This window comes from Lutra lutra, chromosome 1 (assembly GCF_902655055.1).
Source record: "Lutra lutra chromosome 1, mLutLut1.2, whole genome shotgun sequence".
Taxonomy (NCBI): Eukaryota; Metazoa; Chordata; class Mammalia; order Carnivora; family Mustelidae; genus Lutra; species Lutra lutra.
This window is the reverse complement of record NC_062278.1, coordinates 121,018,244-121,037,165: the sequence shown is the minus strand read 5'-3', so window position 1 is coordinate 121,037,165 and position 18,922 is coordinate 121,018,244. Positions and strand designations below refer to the sequence as shown.

At 46.1% G+C, this 18,922-nt stretch overlaps 1 protein-coding gene across 4 annotated transcripts in view; it reads right to left on the bottom strand.

The window, feature by feature from the left end:
• HEG1 (heart development protein with EGF like domains 1) overlaps nucleotides 1–18,922 on the bottom strand; it is a 90,589-nt gene that overhangs the window by 60,598 nt on the left and 11,069 nt on the right. For all 4 annotated transcript variants that reach the window (XM_047734841.1, XM_047734834.1, XM_047734851.1 and 1 more), the window contains one exon: nucleotides 1,491–1,778. In XM_047734841.1, coding sequence (XP_047590797.1) covers nucleotides 1,491–1,778 — 288 coding nt within the window. The remainder of the gene's footprint in view (nucleotides 1–1,490; nucleotides 1,779–18,922) is intronic.

Genomic DNA, 18,922 nt, shown 5'->3' with positions numbered 1-18,922 from the left:
TCTCACCAACAAAGACGGCATTTTTAGTGGTCAAGTTATTATAAAAGGGGCACAATGAAGCTAAGTGTCAGACGATATGGAATCAAAGATCTGATTCTGATCCCCATGACCCGTCACTCACATTCCACAAAGCTGGTCTCAGAACTGACTTAGGGTCAACATAAACAAAATTTCCAATATCTGCATGACCAGCACCCCCAGGCGGCACCCTGGGCAGTTCTAAGCTCTGCGTCCATCACTCATGAATGGAACATAAAATACTGTCCTTTGCACTCCTTATAGCATTGAGTCCCCCACCCGAATTCCTGGAACTAGCTCGGGAAACCATGGGGTGATCTTTGATGGCTTCACCCTCTACCTTTAGGCTGTCACCAAGTCGTATCAATTTTCCTTTGTGAAGAGTCTTTACCAGTCCCTTTCTCACTGCACCGGAGGCCACCAGGCCGTGGATCTTAGCACCCGGATCTGCCTGGGTGGTCCCCTGACTCCAGGTTCCCTCTGTCCCATCTCCCACCCTAGACGTCTTCTACCTGCCTGCCAGCCGACTCGTCCCCAGATTTGCTGTGATCATGTCACCGCCCTGTTCAAAAACCTTTGGTGACTCTTCCTACCACACCAAATCTAATTGGCCTGGTCTTCAAAGTCCTCTGTGACTGCCCCTAACCCCCTCCACACAGCTGTCCTCTCCTCCATGTGGGACTGACCCCCTCCCCATGGGAAGCCGCTGGCCAGCCAGCCTCACAAAGAGACCCAGCTTCTCTTCTTTCCTCACATGATCTGTGCACCCCACTCCTCAGCTACTCCTTCTACCTTGCTCAGATGCACAAAAAGCCTCAAATCCCAACCATAAAACCTATGAGCTGTTTGACCTAGACACCTCAGGTTAATTAACTTCTCTACCTTCAGTTTCCAAATTCCTCAAAAGAGGATAATGTGACCTCACTGGCTTGCCATGAGAACTGAAGGAACAGATGTGTGTGTGTGCAGTAGGTACCCAATTGGTGCCACTTTTCTTTGTCCTCCCTTCCCCAGGCAAATCTTGCACATCCAGCCCCAGCCCGTTCTTGAAACCTTTCATGACAAGGTGCCAACCCACTGAGCTGTGCAGATTGAAGCAGGAACCACCGTTGGAGCCACGTGCACACAGACCCAGCTGTGTGGCCCATCGAACCAGACCTGGCACCTCCCTCAGAGACTGCGGTGTGTGGCACGGTCACCGGAGTCACTGGGATTCAGTCTGGCCACAGAATGTCAATTCCACGGGACTGCTCAGGCCTCCAGGCCTCTCAGTCCTCACGTGGACTATGCTGCAAACTCACTCAATCACAGCGAGCCACAGAGGGCGTCCGAGCCGCACAGCCCAGGACCCACAGCCCAGGACCCTTGGATGGGCACCGGGGCTCAGGCTGGGGAAGAGGGAGATGCAGAAACTTTGTTTTCCAGGAGGGGACATACCTACAGGAAACAGGCCATCACTGGCACAAACTCACCTCTGGTGAGGCTCTGGGAAATCAGAGCCGTTGCTGTGTCAGCCCCAACAGGGGAAGTGGTGAAATTTGTCTTCCAGGAAGAGTTGTTTCTTCCTCTAGCATCTGCTGCTTCGGTCTGTGGAGTGAAGTTTTCTGGAGCATCTGAAGAAGTATGGTTCTTTGTGGGGATCTGAGTCCTCACAGCCTCCTTGGAAACCACTGTGGAAAGGTCCATTTGGTTCTGATCAAAGGTGATGTTTTCTATGTGGGATTCAGTGTTGCTTTCTGTCCAACTGCTCCTTTCAGCGGCTGAAACAATAAGAAAATAGATCAGTGAGAACTTGCTGGTTTCTGAAAAAGAAGGAAACCTTCAGAAAAGCCATGATCAGATGCATTGGTGAGGAAGTGGATTCAGATCAAATCATTTCACCTTTCTTTTTTCCCCCTTGGGAATTGTTCTGACAGCCCAGTGGGAGAAATTTTGAAGCAACAACACCAGGTAGGATTGAATTTTACAGGAAGTGGAATAAATGATGGAAACCACTAGAAGAAGACCAGTGTGGGGCTCAGGGGAGAGCACCTCAGGGGGCTGAGCAGGCTCAGGAAGGGGTGTGGGGGGTACGGGTCAGGTGTGATAGCAAGGAAGGAAGCACTTCTGAGCATCAAGGTTGTGAACTGTGCTTCCCGTGTGGTAGAAGGTAAAAGCAGACAGCTCTCCATCCTGACACCCACTCTTGCAGACAGGGGATCGCAGCTGGGACAGACACAATTCTGGAAAATCTGTGAAGGATTTGGCCATATTATCAAAACCTCAGTAATATAAATAGGTTTGATGAAGTGATTCTGCTTCTTTGAATTCATGCTAAGGAAATACTCAAGAATGTGAAGAAAAATTTAGCTGCACTGATATTCATGATGTCATTGTTTATAATAGCAAAAAAGAAAGGAAGGAAGGAACAAACAAAACGGAAAATCCTACAGTAGGAGATCAATTAAATCAGTTGCAGTATATCTATATGAAAGGATACTCTGAGGTATTAAAATAATGTTATAAGATAAAGATATTCTACAGGTATTATTGAATTAAAACAATAGTTTTCAAAATAGGATTGAACAGCAATCATGCATGCGAGTGTGTGTGCCAAACACCGATCAATGTAAGTTCTCAACGTGCCCTCATTGTTCAATCTTGCACAACGCCGAGGAAGGTGCTGTCATCCTCCCCACTGTGCAAGGGAGGCAGAGGAGGCACAGGGGGTCATGCTCCCTTGCCCAAGTCACCAGGTAGCCTGCTCCCCGAGCTCTCACAGTACCCAGTGGGCAGAACCAAGTGCACTGTAGCAAATCCTTGGATTCCCCTCATCTCCAGTGCAGAGGTGCCAAGGAAAGGTTGCTTATTCATATGGACTGTTATTTGACCTTGATAAATTAGGGATGGATGCAGGTTAGTTAGAAAATATACTGAAGTGATCACTTGCTGCCATATTGTCCAAGATGGCAGCAAAGAGAGCACTGGTTAAAAACTTCTGGGTCCTATAAAAGTTGTGGGGAAACTGGGCACAGAGGTGGTCATCGGTGGTGTCAAGTGCCATTTGTCAATGCAGGGTGTTCAGAGTCAGAGCAGGCAGGTGGGATGCCCGAGTCCAACCCAAGAAGGCTGCCTTGCTACTCTGACGACGTCTGCACATGACCCAGAAATGGCTTGGAAGCTAGAGCCTGCCAAATAGAGCTACCAGCTCCTGAAGATCACACCAAAAGAACATTCTAAGAGCCATGTCCCTGGATATCCAAACTAATATGGAAGTGAATAGGAAATACATGTGCTAATTGGAGGGCACGGAGTTTAATCAGTTTCTAGAGAAAGCAATGAGGACAAGGACCATTTAAAGTTATTGCTGATTACATGACTCCTTTAAAAACCTATTTTTATTTTCCTCATTTGGGAATGCAATCTTCTTTTCTGCCTAGGATCAGGGGCTGTGGGCACTGTTGAGAAACCTCTGCAGGAATAAATGAAGTCACCTCTATCTGTATGAGTCAGGCAAAAATGGCCAACCATCAGACCAGTAGAGGCTACAGGCTGAACCAACGTTTTGGCTCAAAATATCACACACACACACTTTCCCAAAAGGAACAAGTTATCTTCTAGATCAGCATTAAGAGGTGTATAAAGTAAGACACGAATACAAGCCATGTATGTAACTTCATTTTAAAAAGTTACAGGTGAAATTAATTTTAATAAATATTTTACATACTCTGACATATTTAAAATAGTAGCATTTCAATATGTAATTGATATAAAGATTATTAAGATACTTTGCCTTCTTTTTCTGGTATTATACCTATAAAATCCAGAGTATTATTCTAGCTGTACACTTCAAGAGCACAATAGCCCCACGTGGCTAGTAGCTACAATACTGGACAGTGTAGTTCTAGACCAGTGGTTCTCAGCATTTCCCCACTCTGGTCCCCTCCTGCCAGAAGTGTGGCTCACGTATTGGGGTTGGAGGCGTGGTGATTTAAAAATCTTCCATAAGAGATTCTGACAAATTTTCCTAAGGGAACACTTTTCTCCCCAAATCCCTTGAGAACTGCTGTTTCCATGCTTCCTATTCTGTTTCCTATAAGTGATACTTAACAGAAACTTCCTGAAGAGGGAGAGAAGTTGCCCAGGCATCTGGGCTCTTCTGGGGCCCAGCCCCAGACAGGCAAGTCCCACATTTAGCTGGCAGTGGGCTATGGAGGGGTGTTTCCAGGGACAGCCACCAAGTCCATAAGTTAATCTTGAGACTGGCGCGGGTGGGGGGTGTTACAGAGACCAGAATCCCACCCACACGGCATGTTCCCTTTGTTCTTCCTATCTGAGCTGCACAGCAAGCTGGTCTCCAGAGAGAAGGTGAAGAAAGGGTTTGAGGAAGCTTTCTCTCCCTTTGGGCACAATGAGTGAAATTAGATTTAAAAGATGTCAGAATAAAAGTGATTGTGGAGAGGTAGAAAGGACTCAAAAACCATACACTGAAGCTGGTAAGCCACGAGCAGAGGAAGAAAATGAATTTCACTCTATTATAGGCTTAAGATGAGTTTAAGATTTGGTTATTGTTGAGCCTCTAAGGCTCGTATGGCTGAGTCTCTGAGGAAGCAGCAAGATGCTTCAAGGAACTGGGAACGTCCTTAGTCAGCTCAAGGAATTCCACTATAGCCCACAGAAGGAACAGAAGGGCCACATAAAGACAAGATGTGGCTAGCAGTGAACCACGCAGTCTCCCTGGAGAATTGGCTAGAGACGGAAAAAAGAAAAAAAATGTGCACGATCAACAAAAGAGAAAGGCGGACAATATTCTTGCACTGTCCCAAATAACCTTGCCACTACAAACCAAATATGATAAATAATGTATTTTTTTTAAAGATTTTATTTATTTATTTGACAGACAGAGATTAAGCAGGCAGAGAGGCAGGCAGAGAGAGAGAGGAGGAAGCAGGCTCCCTGCAGAGCAGAGAGCCCGATGTGGGGCTGGATCCCAGGACTCTGGGATCATGACCTGAGCCGAAGGCAGAGGCTTTAACCCACTGAGCCACCCAGGTGCCCCAATAAATAATGTATTTTAAAAAATTTTTTCTAAATGCATTGCTGAGTTGGGAAGTAAAGAATCAAATCTTCTAAGACCAAATATGAGCCAAGAGCTGGAATTCAGAGAAGTGAGCTAATTCCAGAACTGGCAGCTGTCCTGGGACACCTGCTCAACTTCTGTGACCTTGAACTCCTGTTCTGATTACCAAGAGGATATAGGAGATACGAGACAAAACTCTTAAGAAGGGAGTCTGAGAGGAAACTTTTTTTTTTAAATTTGGTTTGAATTTTTTAAGACTATTTGTTTTGTTATTTTTTAAAGATTTTATTTATTTATTTGACACAGAGAGAGAGAAAGAGAGAGAGAGAACACAAGGAGGGGGAGCAGTAGAGGGAGAAGCAGGCTCCCTGCTCAGCAGGGAGCCCAACATGGAGCTTGATCCCAGAACCCCGGGATCATGTTGTGAACCAAAGGTAAATGTCTAACTGACTGAGCCACCCAGGCACCCCGAGGAAATTCCTGTATAAAGCTGGGACGAGGGCTATACCATATCTATAAGGCACATAGAAAACCAATTATCCCTGCAGAACAGGACAGCAAGGAAAGGTGGCCTTTTGATCTCGGTTTTAGGTAAAGGAAAGTAAATTTTACTCAAGAATTTTTAACCATAAAGGTAGCCTTCATGTGGGTGTGCAGCATGAATTCACAATGCCTCTGTGGTCTAAACCTCAAGCCAAGGTTGTATTTTAAAATTGGTCCTGAACTTTGTCAATATACTAAAACCACTAAATCATATACTTTAAAAGGGTGAACTTCATGGTATGTAAATTATATCTCAAATATACATGCACATATGTGCACACACATACATACATACACCTCATTAATGGGAAGGAAAAGTGGTTCCGAAATACAGTGCCTCCTGCTCAGCAAAAATAAATGTGAATGCTCTCTAAACGAACATACCTTCAATCCAACTTTATCATTTATTGATACAATTCTAAGGAAAAAGAGATTGATCACCATCAAAAGGCACAAAATATATAAGGAAAAAAAGGCATCAATGGGCAAAAGTCAGCAATCTAGACAAGCAAAGACTTCAAATACTGGAATTATCAGTCAAAGAATATAAATATATTCTTCATGAAACTTCATGAAAACTTCATGAAACTTCATGAAAAGAAAGAATTGAAAATGAGAGAAAGACTATGAATAATGGCCAAAAGACATGAAAGAACTCTAAATGGAAATTCTAGAGATGAATAAATTATAATAACTGAAATTAGGAAACCCAACAGATCAAACATGATTGAAAGAAGAACTAATAATTACAAGACACATCATGAGAGAATTGCCCAGGTGATAAAAAAAAAGATAGAAAATACAAAAAAGAGATGAAGTGACAAGGAAGGTACAGTGAGAAAGTCTAACATATATATAACTGGAGTTCTCAGTGGGCCAGAGAGAAAAGAGAAATAGCAATATTTAAAAAGGTAATGGCTAAGAATTTTCCCAAATGGATAAAAATGAATCAAGTAAACTAAGGAAGCCCAACAAATCCTTAAGAGACTAAATAAAACAAAAATACAAACCCACATCATAGTCAAATTGCAGAAAACCCCAGATAAAAGTATGTCTTAAAAACATAAGGGGTCCCTGGGTGGCTCGGTTGGTTAAGTGTCCGACTCTTGATCTCAGCTCAGGTCTTGATCTCAGCGTTGTGAGTCTGAGTCCTGTGCTGGGCACTAGGCATGAAGCCTACTTAAAACAAAACTAAACTAAACTAAATACCAAAAAAAACCAAAACAGAAGGAAAAAATATGACAAATCTTCTACTGAAGATGACAATTAGACTAACAGCTAATTTTTCAACAGCAACAATGGAAGCCAAAAGACAGTAGGTAAATATTTTCAATGTGCTGAGAGAGGAAAAACCAGAATTATACACTCAGTAAAACTATCTTTGAAAAATATCTTCAGGCTAACTTTCAAAATAGAAACATTTTCAGTCAAATTTCAGTTTATCAACCATCTCCACTAAAGGTAATTATGGAGAATTTATTTCAAGCAGAAGAAAAACCATGCTAGGTAAAAAGTCAAAAGAAGCAAGAACATATAACGAGCAAAGAAAATGGTCCATATGCACATAAACACAAACAACACTGAATGTATAAGATAATTTCTCATTTGTGAGATTAATGAAACAAGGTAGAACAAATCCTGGAGAACACCCGTGCATAAGTCAGGAGGGGATAATCGGAATCGTGTTGTTTTGAAGAGTGACTTTAAATTGTGTCGAAAATGCACTTTCATGTTCCTCAAAATGACCCTAAAGAATAGAAAGAGGGTGTATCACTTCCCACTTGTAGAGCTTTCAATAATATGAAATTTCCATTGAGAGAAACCAACAAATATTGCCTAAAACCAAAATAATGACTCAGTAAATAAGAATATAGGCCCGTTATTTAGAGGTATGGGCAGGATTACTGAAAGAACTTGCTACAGGGGTTTAAAGTGATTGAGTCCGGGAAACAGAAAATGATGATGGTAGGAGTGGTCGGGTTTTTATACCAGCCTCATAAAACATACTGGATCTTGAAACTACGTATGAGTTTGATAAAACATAAAAATTTAAATTTAAAGATGTCAGATAACAAGCCAGGGTAAATGTCTGCGGTGCATGATAAAAATTCAGTATTCTTTTTTTTTTTAAGATTTATTTATTTATTTATTTATTTATTTATGTATGTATTTGAGAGACAGTGAGAGAGTGCATGAGAGGGGAGAAGGTCAGAGGGAGAAGCAGACTCCCCAACCACCCAGGTGCCCAAAAGTTCAGCATCCTTAATACACAAAGAAGCTTTTCAAATTCCTAAGATGGACATCTCACAGACAAAGGACAAGTACATGCGATTCACAAAAGAAAATGTATGACTGGGGGGTAAATACATGACAGTGTTGCTGGAGAGAAAGAAAACACAAATCCAAACTAGAAAAGACCTTTTAAACTTTTTATATATTCATTTTTGCCTATCAAATTGGGAGAGACTCAAAAAATAGTTAAGATGCCGTGTCACTGTGGGCATAGAAGATGGGCACTCCCAAACAGCATGGGGAAGAATGAAACTGGCCCATTCTTTCTGGTGAGAAACTTAGCGATCCACAGCAAAAAGCCTTAAAAACAGGCATATATTTCTACCCAGGAATTCCATTTCTGAAATTAATTCCAAGGAATTTACTAAGGATGTACGCAAAGTTTCAGGCACAGGGAAGTTTATCGCAGCACTGTTTATAATAATGAAAATTGGAAACAACCTAAATTTCTGCAATAGGAAGTTGGTTAACTTAATTATGAGACAACAGAATTTTAAAGGGATGGTCAAAATATATTACTGATACAGTTATGGATAGGTACTATGCTCGCCCTGTACTGTTAAGTGAAGACATAAATTAAAAAACCCTACGATCTTATGTTACTAAAAGTATATGTTTTTTAAAAAATGCATCTCCTAGGAAAAAGAACAACAACAGAAAGGCTGGTAACTTGGTAAAGGGACTCTAGGTCTGGAAATCACTTATAACGGCCTTTCTTTGGCCCCTAGACCTGCTCCCAGAGGTGGGTAAAGCCTGCAGACTTTCAACATAAAGGTGGCTCACTCAATTTGCTCAGAATCCAGCAATTTCTGAAACATATGCATGTGAGTTGCCTGGACTACCCAGCTGAAGGTTCACCTGTGTCTGGACCACCCCACCTCGGGGTACCCAGCACCTGTCGTGGCCACAGCTGGCGGCCTGATCAAAGACAGGTGCCCACAACCATCTTGCTACAGCAGCTAGAGACCAAACACAGCCCTGGTCGGTACTGCCACTGCTGGGCCCTGTTGACCTCAGAGACTTGTGGGCTTGTGATGCCCCTTCTACCCTCCTCCCCTCAGTCACAGGTGCCAAGGCCCCCTGGATTGATGAGAAACGTCCACTTGTACTGTCTTTCTTCAACTGGGGATCTCTCCCTTTCTTCCCCAAAGAACACATGAGGCAACACTAAAAAACTGCTGGCTTTCCCCAGACCTTGTGAATCTGTTTTCTCTATAGGAGGGTCCTATTGTCTAAAAGGAAAAAAGCCTGCCTCCAGCTCCCTGCCTGGATCTAGAACTCCAGTGCTTCACAAGAGAAGCAGTGGGTACCACACAAACCGTGGTTAAAGTCGGGTTGTTGGCGTTAGACTTCTGGTTCTACCATGGACGTGCTCGGTGACCTTTGGCAAGCGACGTAATTCGTCTGTGCCTTGGCTTCTTCATCTGTAACAGCACCTGCCTCCCTGGGCTATGACAGAGAACACACCGGGGAGAGCTTCCAAGAGTATCGGGTACGTAGTGAGTGCTGCATCTGTGACAGCTGTTCAGGGGATCTAGGTTTGAACGAACACATTTAGAGATGACCTTGGCAGGTACTTCCCAGTCTCCCAACCCTTCTCTGGGCAGCTGAGGTGGCCACAGACATGAAAACTCTCCTGGAAGCTCAGAGCGTTCCAGTGAAAGGACTGAGGTGGGCTGAGGGGCTGAGGAGCCGCTGGGGCCTCACTCTGGCTTTCCTCTGTGACGCTCTCCTAGCAAGTGCAGAGAGAGGCTGGGGAGGCCCAGGGTGAGAGCCGGGCCCACCTCTGGCATGATTAGCCCCGATGGCACTGGCCCAGGGTTCTAAAAGGACAGTATCCCACTGCCCCATGTAGCTCTGGATGTCTCTCCGGTTCTCTTATTGCCTACGAACTATTCTTCAGAAAAGGGTTTGCCAACCACGCAGCACACCAGGCAAGGTCTGCTTTCGTTGTGGACATACAAGTGCTTTCCATGATCCCATTTAGTTACCTGGGACAACAAGGGGTCAAATGTTAAAATATCTATTGAGGTGCAAGGATAAGTCCTTTCAGAAGCCCTGAATGGTTGAGGGCTACCCTGGTTGAATTTTGTTTTCCGTGTGGCTCCCTATTCAGCACAGGTGTAAACCCCGAGGGGGAGAGAAATTCAGAGTAAGGTGGACTGGGGTCAGCAGGGACCCACCACAGGCAGGGGAAGCCACCCAGGAACCTGCTCTGGCGCTTAATGGAGAAATGAAATGGCCCTGGAGAAATGGCAAGGAGGTACGGTGCAGGCTGGGCCGGATGGGGAGTGAGGAGAAGAGACTGTGCTCCCAGACGCTCAGGGGTAGCCTCTGAGGTGGGAGGGGCCCCCGGAGGCTGGCACCTTTCACCTTACTCATCCCTCTCCCCAGATGGTGGGAGGCTATTGCTCACACCCGACTCACATGCCATGGCAACCGAGCCACACCAACCAGCCTCACACTGGAGCTGAGATGTCCCAGTTCCCCGGGTATCTTTTGAGCTGGAGGTACCATCTTTCCCTCCGCACTCAGCCCCCTGGGTCAGGCCCTTGCTTTCCCTTGTACTATGAATGGCTATTCAGCTAACAAGAGACTTTCATTGCTTTGACTATTTTTTTCACCCCCAAGTTGACAACTTCCACTTCTATAGTGTCTTAATGTTCCAAAACATCTGTTGGTAAACCAACATCAGGGATGCTGGCCCAGCCCAGGAGTAGAATTTCCTAATTAGCGGCTGCTACAGAGTCCACTCCTCACCACCCACCCCGTGATTTGGGGGTTTTCAACTTGCATTGTTTCTGAGTGGTGGAGTGGGTGTGTACAGGGCGTATGCTGTGTCATCTGAAGAGGCGATTTCCTCCCAGAGGGCCCGGCCCGCCCCCACATGGCACCACCCCCGGCTCCCGCAGGTTCCGTGTCACAGAGTGAGAGCAGCCTGCCTTTATTTTCATTTCCTCCCATTTGGATTCAGATTTCACAAAGGTCTGTTCAGCACTTAGCTTACCACGTGCTGAGTGTTCTCACAGGCATTTATCTCATTTAATGAGAACGACAGCTGGTCAAGTGGGTATCGTGGCACCCGGGGACACTGGGAAGCAGAGAGGTTAAGTGGGGGTTCAAGGTCACGCGCTCAAGGGCGGATGACACAATCTGAACCCAGGTCTCATTCTGACACATCCCAGCTTATTCCGTGACATAGGGCTTTAGGGTGCTGGTCAGGACAGTGTCCCTTGGTCTTCAAATTCCTTCGATAAGCCTATCTGTACTGCCCTGCTCCTCACTGAGAGTGACACAGTGTGCATCACATGGGCTGTGGAATCTGCCGGACTTGGTTTGAGGACAGTTGCACTTACTAGCAGGAAGACTGAGCAAGAAGACCTCTAACATCAGCTCCTCAGAGATAATTTTCATGGGTCATGGAAAGAATGATAATAAAGAAGAGTGGAGGCAGAATGGAGAATGAGTTTGAGGGACAAGAAAAGCCTATTTTTAAAATAGGAAGTTAGAAGCGACATAACTTCCAAGTGGGAATGTCTGATAGGTGGTTGGTTAAAATTTGGGACTGTCAATTAGGAGGAAGGATAAGGAAGGATAAGGGGTATGAAAGGAAAAGTGAGGGTCAAGGACTGAACTAAGAGGAACTTTGGATCAGAGGGAGAAGAAGAGTCAGTGAAGGAAACAGAGAAGACCAGGGAAGGCTAGGATGAATTAGAAGTAGGAGTCCGGGAGGGGATGAGTACCCAGGACAGAGCAGAGAGGCTCAGCCAGGCCTGAAGAAAGGCTGAAAAGCCAGGGATTCAACAAACAAAGCCCTCAGGACTTTCCTGAGTGTCACCTGGCAGACAGAAGATGAAGCTCAGATTGCTTAGGGGTTAAAGCTCATGAGGGAAGGTTCTGGAACAGTAAGACACTGACTGTCCAGCTGCAAATTTCCTGTTTCTGCTTCCCCTTGGACCTTTCCTGGGATCCCTCAACTTGGAGAACACCCAGGAGAGCTGGGTGTCTCTTAGCCACACGGCTGTAGGTGACAGCATGGGTTCTTACACCAATGATAGTGAATTTCTTCATAACTTGAAAAGATTTTCTTCAGATTCAATTGCTCACACAGGAATTGAATTACAATTAAAAAGCTCCCTTTTTAATTCCCCTTTTGTCATGGCAGATGTCTATAAACCACAAGAGGAGGAGGACACTGTCCACAGGAACTTTATGGGAGAAGGGAATTTTGCCCCTATTCTCAGAGATCTAATGAAGAAATCCCACAGGTTTACAATCTACAAAGCACTTTTTTTTTTTTTAAAGATTTTATTCATTTCATTTGACAGACAGAGATCACAAGTAGGCAGAGAGGCAGGCAGAGAGAGGAGGAAGCAGGCTCCCTGCCGAGCAGAGAGCCCGATGCGGGGCTCGATCCCAGGACCCTGGGATCATGACCCGAGCCGAAAGCAGAGGCTTTAACCCACTGAGCCACCCAGGCGCCCCTACAAAGCACTTTTTTTACAGGATAATTTCAGAGGGGCTAAATTACCCTGTTACATCCTGACATTCTGAGTGGCAGGTAAGATAGGAATTCTTGCCCGATTTTAGGAAAAGAAGGCTAAGACCCAGCACTGAGGTCACCTGCCTGGAGTAACCCAAAACTAAGTGGCAGAGTGGAGAACAGGGACCCACACCTTCTTTCTGGGGTCTTTGCTAGTTGACCACACCCAAATGAAACCAATGGGGACAGAGAGAAGCTCAGCCAGCTCTTCCCAAACTAATTTGTGGCATGAAGCCTGATTCGCTAGCTAGCATCCACAGTGTTTTGCATCATTCATTCTACCCGAAGTTGGGAAATTGCCAGGGTTAACCTTGGTGCCCCCATCCCTCTCCGAAAGTGACCCCTGCCCTTAGGAATCATAGCAACCAAGTAGTCTGACCTCAGATGACAAACAGGGCCCAAGAGGGGCAGGAACAGTTCCAAGTCCACAATACAGCCAGTGAGTGGCATTCATAAATTAAAAAAAAAAATGTTTACTTTCATACTCATGAGGACGGCTATTATCAAGGGAGGAAAAAAAAAAGAAAAAGAAAAAGAAAAAGGGAAGTAAATGTTGGTGAGAACTTAGAGAAATTGGAACCTTCATGCATTGCTGGTGGGAACAGAAAATGGTACAGCCACTGCAGAACATGGTTTGGCCATTCCTTAAAAACTTGAACATAGGACTACCATATGATCTAGCAATTCCACCGCTAGGTACGCACACGAAAGAATTAAAAGCAAGGAACCAAACAGATGTTTGGGCACCCATGTTCACTGCAGCATTATTACAATAGCCAAAAGGTGGAAACAATGTAAGTGTCCATTGATGGAGGGATGGATAAGCCACATGGGCTCTCTACATACAACGGGGTATCACTTGGCCTTAAAAAGGGGGGAAATTCTGACACCTGCTACATGAATGAAACTCAACAACATCATGCTAGGTGAGATAAGCCAGTCACAAGAGGACAAGTATTATATGATTCCACTTACATGAGGTACAGTTAAGAGGGAAGGTCACAGAGACAGGAAGCAGAACAGAGATTTGCACGGGCTGAAGAGAGGGAAGAATGGGGAGTCCTGACCTAATGAGTTCCTATCTGGGCTGATGAGACAGAAATGGGTGGTGGTGATGGGAGTACAATATTATGAATGTACTCAGTGCCAAGAACTTGTACACTTGAAAACGGTGAAAATGGCGACTTCTTTGTTATGTATATTTTACTACAATGAGAAAAAACATTTTTATTGAGCATCAACCACACATAAGACACTGTGGACTTTACCTCAAGGGGCCTATTGCTTTCAAGAGAGCTGAATGATGCCAATGCCGATGGCCCTGGGCTGTGAGAAGCCATGCAGCTGGGCAGAGAAGGTGCCGTGGGAGTTTGGAAGGTGCACAGCTAGGACCGGAATCCCATCCTCCCTTCCACGGCTGCACTCTCTCTCCAGATCACCGCCTTCACCCCAGGAATCCACCCAATGAGGGGGATTTCCTGCCGGATGGCCAGCAGGTGGGAGATGTAGGAGCAGGCAGGAACCTTGGGGGCATGGAAGGAAGGTGGCTCGATCTCACCGGAGGGTAGCCGCCTACTTCGGCTCAGCTGCTCTGAGCTGTGTTTTGAAACACTGCTGCGGATGTAATGATTCTGGGTGGAGGACGTTTAGGAGCCAAATGAGTTGGTGTGAACAAAAGGCAGCCCTCGATCGGGGACTGTCCAGGGCTCTCAGGGAGTTTCATTTCCTTCCTCGTTCTTGCCCTGAAAGGAGCAGCCCTAAGAAAAACTGTACACATTTAAGAAGTGTTTAGACTTGAGACCCAATGATCTGATTTTTAAAAACAGATCCCCCTGGAACAGCCTCTGGTAATGAGAAGTATAAAATTCACCAGGCGTCTTATCCTCCCCTCCCTGTGACAGTCCGCTTTTGTCTAGCTGAGCATCCTCTGGGGAGCAAGGCAGGCTTGGGGGACTGAGCCGTGACCTGGGGTGGGGCTGGCCTGGAGCCCCTGAGTTTGAGGGCAGGCTTCCAGAAACACAATCGCCTCTGAGGTGGCCTGGGGGTGCTAAGAAGGGAAGCAGGCCAACCTCGACAGGAGAGGAAGAAGGAGGACTCCGATGTGACTGACCTCATGCTCCTTGCTTTAAAAATAATTCTATAGGCTTAAAAAAAAAAAAAAAGGCCTTGAGAAAAAGCCCCGGGGTCAGATCAGAAGATTCCCACTCAATTAAGTTAAGTAAAATAAGGCTCTCTGCCTCTCTCTGCGGGGTGGGGGGCGGTGCTATCTCATCTCTGGGCACGTCTATCTGGTGCCCCAGTGTTCTTTGCCCCACTCATCCTTTGAAAATAAACACCCAGCAGAGGGGCTGAAGAGGAGGCTCTTGGGCAGGGGCAGTTTTGAGAAGGGGGTCTGTGGTGCCTGGAAGTGAAGCTGGGGGGAGACAAGGAAGCAGGCCTGTCTCCCGTGTTGTCACCCTAACATTCGCTCACACCCAGAGAGGAAGCCCGGTGGCAGAGCTCCACCAAAGGAGGGCCGCCAGCTTGGCAAAACAATAAAAAGGCCAAAGGAAAAACATCCTGGTTCCGAGGAGGAAGAGGGAGGTGGGAGGGAGGCTGGCGGGAGGACGAAATGAGATGCGGCCCTGGGCCTTCTCACGCTGTGCGTGGCCCCCTGACTTCGGCTAAGTCCTGCCGTGAATTTGCTCTGTAGCCCTGTGTGACGGGGCCCAGGACTCTAAGAAAATTCAAGCAACATCACTTGTCTGGAAAGTTCACTGTGTTAGAAGATGTACACGGTGGGATGATGCCGCAGCATGGAGGGCCTGCTGAGAGGGGCAGGGGAAGTGAGCAGGACAGGGCTGTCATGGCCTGTCCCGGGGTGGGGTGCTCTCATGGCCAGCCCCGTCGGAGCCCTTGGGGCTGCATGAATAAAACCTATTTAAAGACCAAAATCTAAAGTTTACTAATAGGCGGGGCACCTGGGTGGCTTAGTTGTTAAGTGTCTGCCTTTGGCTCAGGTCATGATCCCAGGGTCCTGGGATCGAGCCCCGCATCAGGCTTCCTGCTCGGTAGGGAGCCTGCCTCTCCCTCTCCCACTCCCTCTGCTTGTGTTTCCTCTTTTGCCGTGTCTCTCTCTGTAAATAAATAAATAAAATCTTTAAAAAATGAAGTTTACTAAGAGGCTTTTACAATTAAGATTGGGAAACTTGACACTCAATTCAAACATAACCAATCTTTTAAATCAGTTGTATGCCCCAGCTAGTTAAGAAAAAGAGAGAAAATCAAGGGAGAAGAAAGGAAGAGGACAGGAAAGAGAAATAAAACAAAAAGGGAAGGGAGAAATCTACAGAGAGAAGAAAAGAGATTAAAGTTAGGGAGACTAATAACCAAAGCAGGGTCATGACAGTGATGACGACAATGATGACCACAGCAGCCCGGACGAGGCACCATGCCAGGCATTTCACACAGACTGTCCCAGTCAATCCTCACCACAACCCTGGCAGGTGGGTGCCATTATTACCCCCCATTTTGTTGATAAGGAAACTGAGGTGTCGAGAGATCAAGTAGATGGCCCAAGATTCCATAGCAAATACTACACTGGGACCCCAGCCCAGGTCTGTCTGACTCCAAAGATCAATCTAAAAAACCTAAAAAACAACAAACAAACAAAAAAACCTCCAAAACCCAGAAATTAAAAAAAAAAATGAAGGATGAGAAAGGAAAGCGCAAGACAAAGACAAAAAGACAAAGAGCTACAGGGAAATGGCAACCTAGTCTTAAAGGGCAAGCCAGGGAGACACAGGCAGGGCTCCTCAGGTGGGCTTCCAAGGCATCTCCCTGAGGACCCCTGGACTCAAATTGCCGTTTCAGGACCCAAGTATCATATCTTGGCAGCCTATGGGGCCCACTGTCCAAAAGGAATTAAGTGTATGGACAGGATCAGAAGAAAAAAGCAAGGGAAAGGGGGAAGAGTCGGTAGATTCCGTGTGAGTAAGAAAAAGCTGTAAGATACAGATAGTCGAGGCTCTAAATGTGTGATGGAGAAACTAATGGGACCATAAACAAGCAAAGGGAGGGCAGGTTCTTGGGGAGGAAGGGGTGACATGTCTGCGTTTATAATGGTTATCCATTGTGTTGAGAGTGAACCACGATACACGTGTACATGTTTGGCAGGCGGCTGAAGGCAGGGACCCGGATATCTGAAGAGAAGAAAGGTAGTTATGAGAATCACCCCCTCAGAGAAAACAGGTGAAGCCATGCTGTGTCTTCCCTCCATGCCTCTGGTTTGTGGACCTCTCTACCTAAATGCCCTCCCTTTCCCTCGGGCTTCTAGCAAAATCTGACTCGTTCCTCACAACCAGCTAGAGAACACCACTTCCAAGAAGCCTTCCCTAGAGAACTCGCTCCCTCTCAACTACTGTTTTATCTTCTTATACAACTATAATTTATTTTGTCATATTTCTACATCCTTTAGGAGAGACTGGCTCCTAGGAGGTGCTCAGTAAATACTCACTAAACTGAGTTGCAGGTGAAAGGTCAAGGGCAGGCCTGTGAAGAACATCCCACTTGGTAGGAGGGAGAGGAGATGAAAGAGCTAGTCACCCAGACCCGAAGCCACTGACAGGACAGAGATGGCAGACTGAAAAGAGGCCAGTAAGATTTTCTAGAATGTTCTCTCTCTCTCTCCCTCCTCTCCTACTTTCTACTCATCTGCCGACATGCACCTGCTTGCTGAAGACTCTCCTTACCCGGAGTAATAATAGTAAGGCCCGATGCATGCTTACAATGCCTCTTCACGTGGATGACCTTTCATCTCACCCTGACAGCAGCACTGTGAGGTGGACGGAACTGGCAGTATAGTCTTCATTTTTGCAGATATGACAACAGTCTCAGAGATGGGATGCCTGGCCCGGCTCATAGTCAGTTCACTGTATTCTGACTCAAATTAGTCACTGTGTCTGCATTTAAAGTGCATTCACAGTCATAATTATATTTGCTCCTCCTCCTCCTGGAGAGCCTTGTCAAGGAAGCAGGAGAGGTATCATTAGCCCCGATTCTAAACAGGGAAAGGAAGACCCAGGGACATGAGGCAGATGCCCCGGGCCTAGCTAGAAGGCGAAGGGGTTAAGACCGTCAGAGGTCGTGAGTTGCCACTGGCATCTCTCTGTCCTAACCCTGCCTGTGGCCACACACAGCAGCATGCCGTCACCGCCAGGCATGGCCATATTCTATGTAATTCCCAGTCAACCACAGGAAATCACCTGCCAATGAACATGGTCCTCTTGGAAGAGACCCCATTAAGACCATACTTACTCCAATAACACTGTTACTCCTCAAGCTATTTCCTAAGATCTTCTCATCTTTAACAGAGCCTAAGGAACAGTCTTGAGTTTCCTGAATAATGACACATTTCCATCCCCTGGTAATGGATGTGGGTTATTCTGGAAACAGACAAAAATCCAAAGTCCAATCTAATGACTGATGCAGGAGACTGAGATACGTGACCCCGTTTTGGTTCCGGGATGAGGTTTAAGGACAAAGAAAACACCTGTGAGCTGCTGGTGACCGAGACACTGGCTCCACAGGTCACTCCCGACTCCTTCAAATGCTTTTTGAGGGCTGCGGCAATAACCTCTAAAGATTCTGACCTGAAGGAGGTCTACCCTTTGGCCCCAGAGGTCCTACTCTGATTTTAAAGGCCTATTATTTTTAAGTCACCCCTCACATACTGCTTTTATTGAATCCTAATTAAGCCAGTCTCTTCAGATGATTATGGGTGAGGGCTCTATTGGTGGCACTTAGTTTTCCATCTTCAAGTCTTTTTTTTTTTTTTTAAGATTTTATTTATTTATTTGACAGAGAGAGATCACAAGTAGACAGAGAGGTAGGCAGAGAGAGAGGGAAGCAGGCTCCCCGCTGAGCAGAGAGCCCGATGCGGGACTTGATCCCAGGACCCTGAGATCATGACCTGAGCCGAAAGCAGCGGCTTAACCCACTGAGCCACCCAGGCGCCCCCATCTTCAAGTCTTTAAATCTTGCTCTTTCCTCCCTGCATTGGAAGCTAAGGATGGAGAGAAACTTCTAGGAATACCAAGAAGTGAGGCTGGCAGGGCCCAGGGTCAGGGTGGGCGGATCAAGGAACAAATGTCCTTGGAAGGTGGACTTGAGCCCTTTGCATTTGGAACTTGTCCACCATCCAATGAACCTGGAGATGAAGGGTGTATTGTCATCAATACAAAGGTCAGGATAGACAGGCATTGGTTTCAGAAGCATCACCATGTCCCCAGAATTTACAGAGCTCCCCTGCCCCAGCAACAAGCAATCTGTTTCACAGGGATAGAGGACACTTACATTCCGTAAGTAGGGCCCACTAATAGCCCCTTTGACAGATAAGAAACCAAAGTCACAGAGAGGCTGAGTAACCCACCGAGGTCCCCCAGCCTGCAAGTCTGAACTGAGGCTCCCTGCCTTCCAAGCCTGGACCT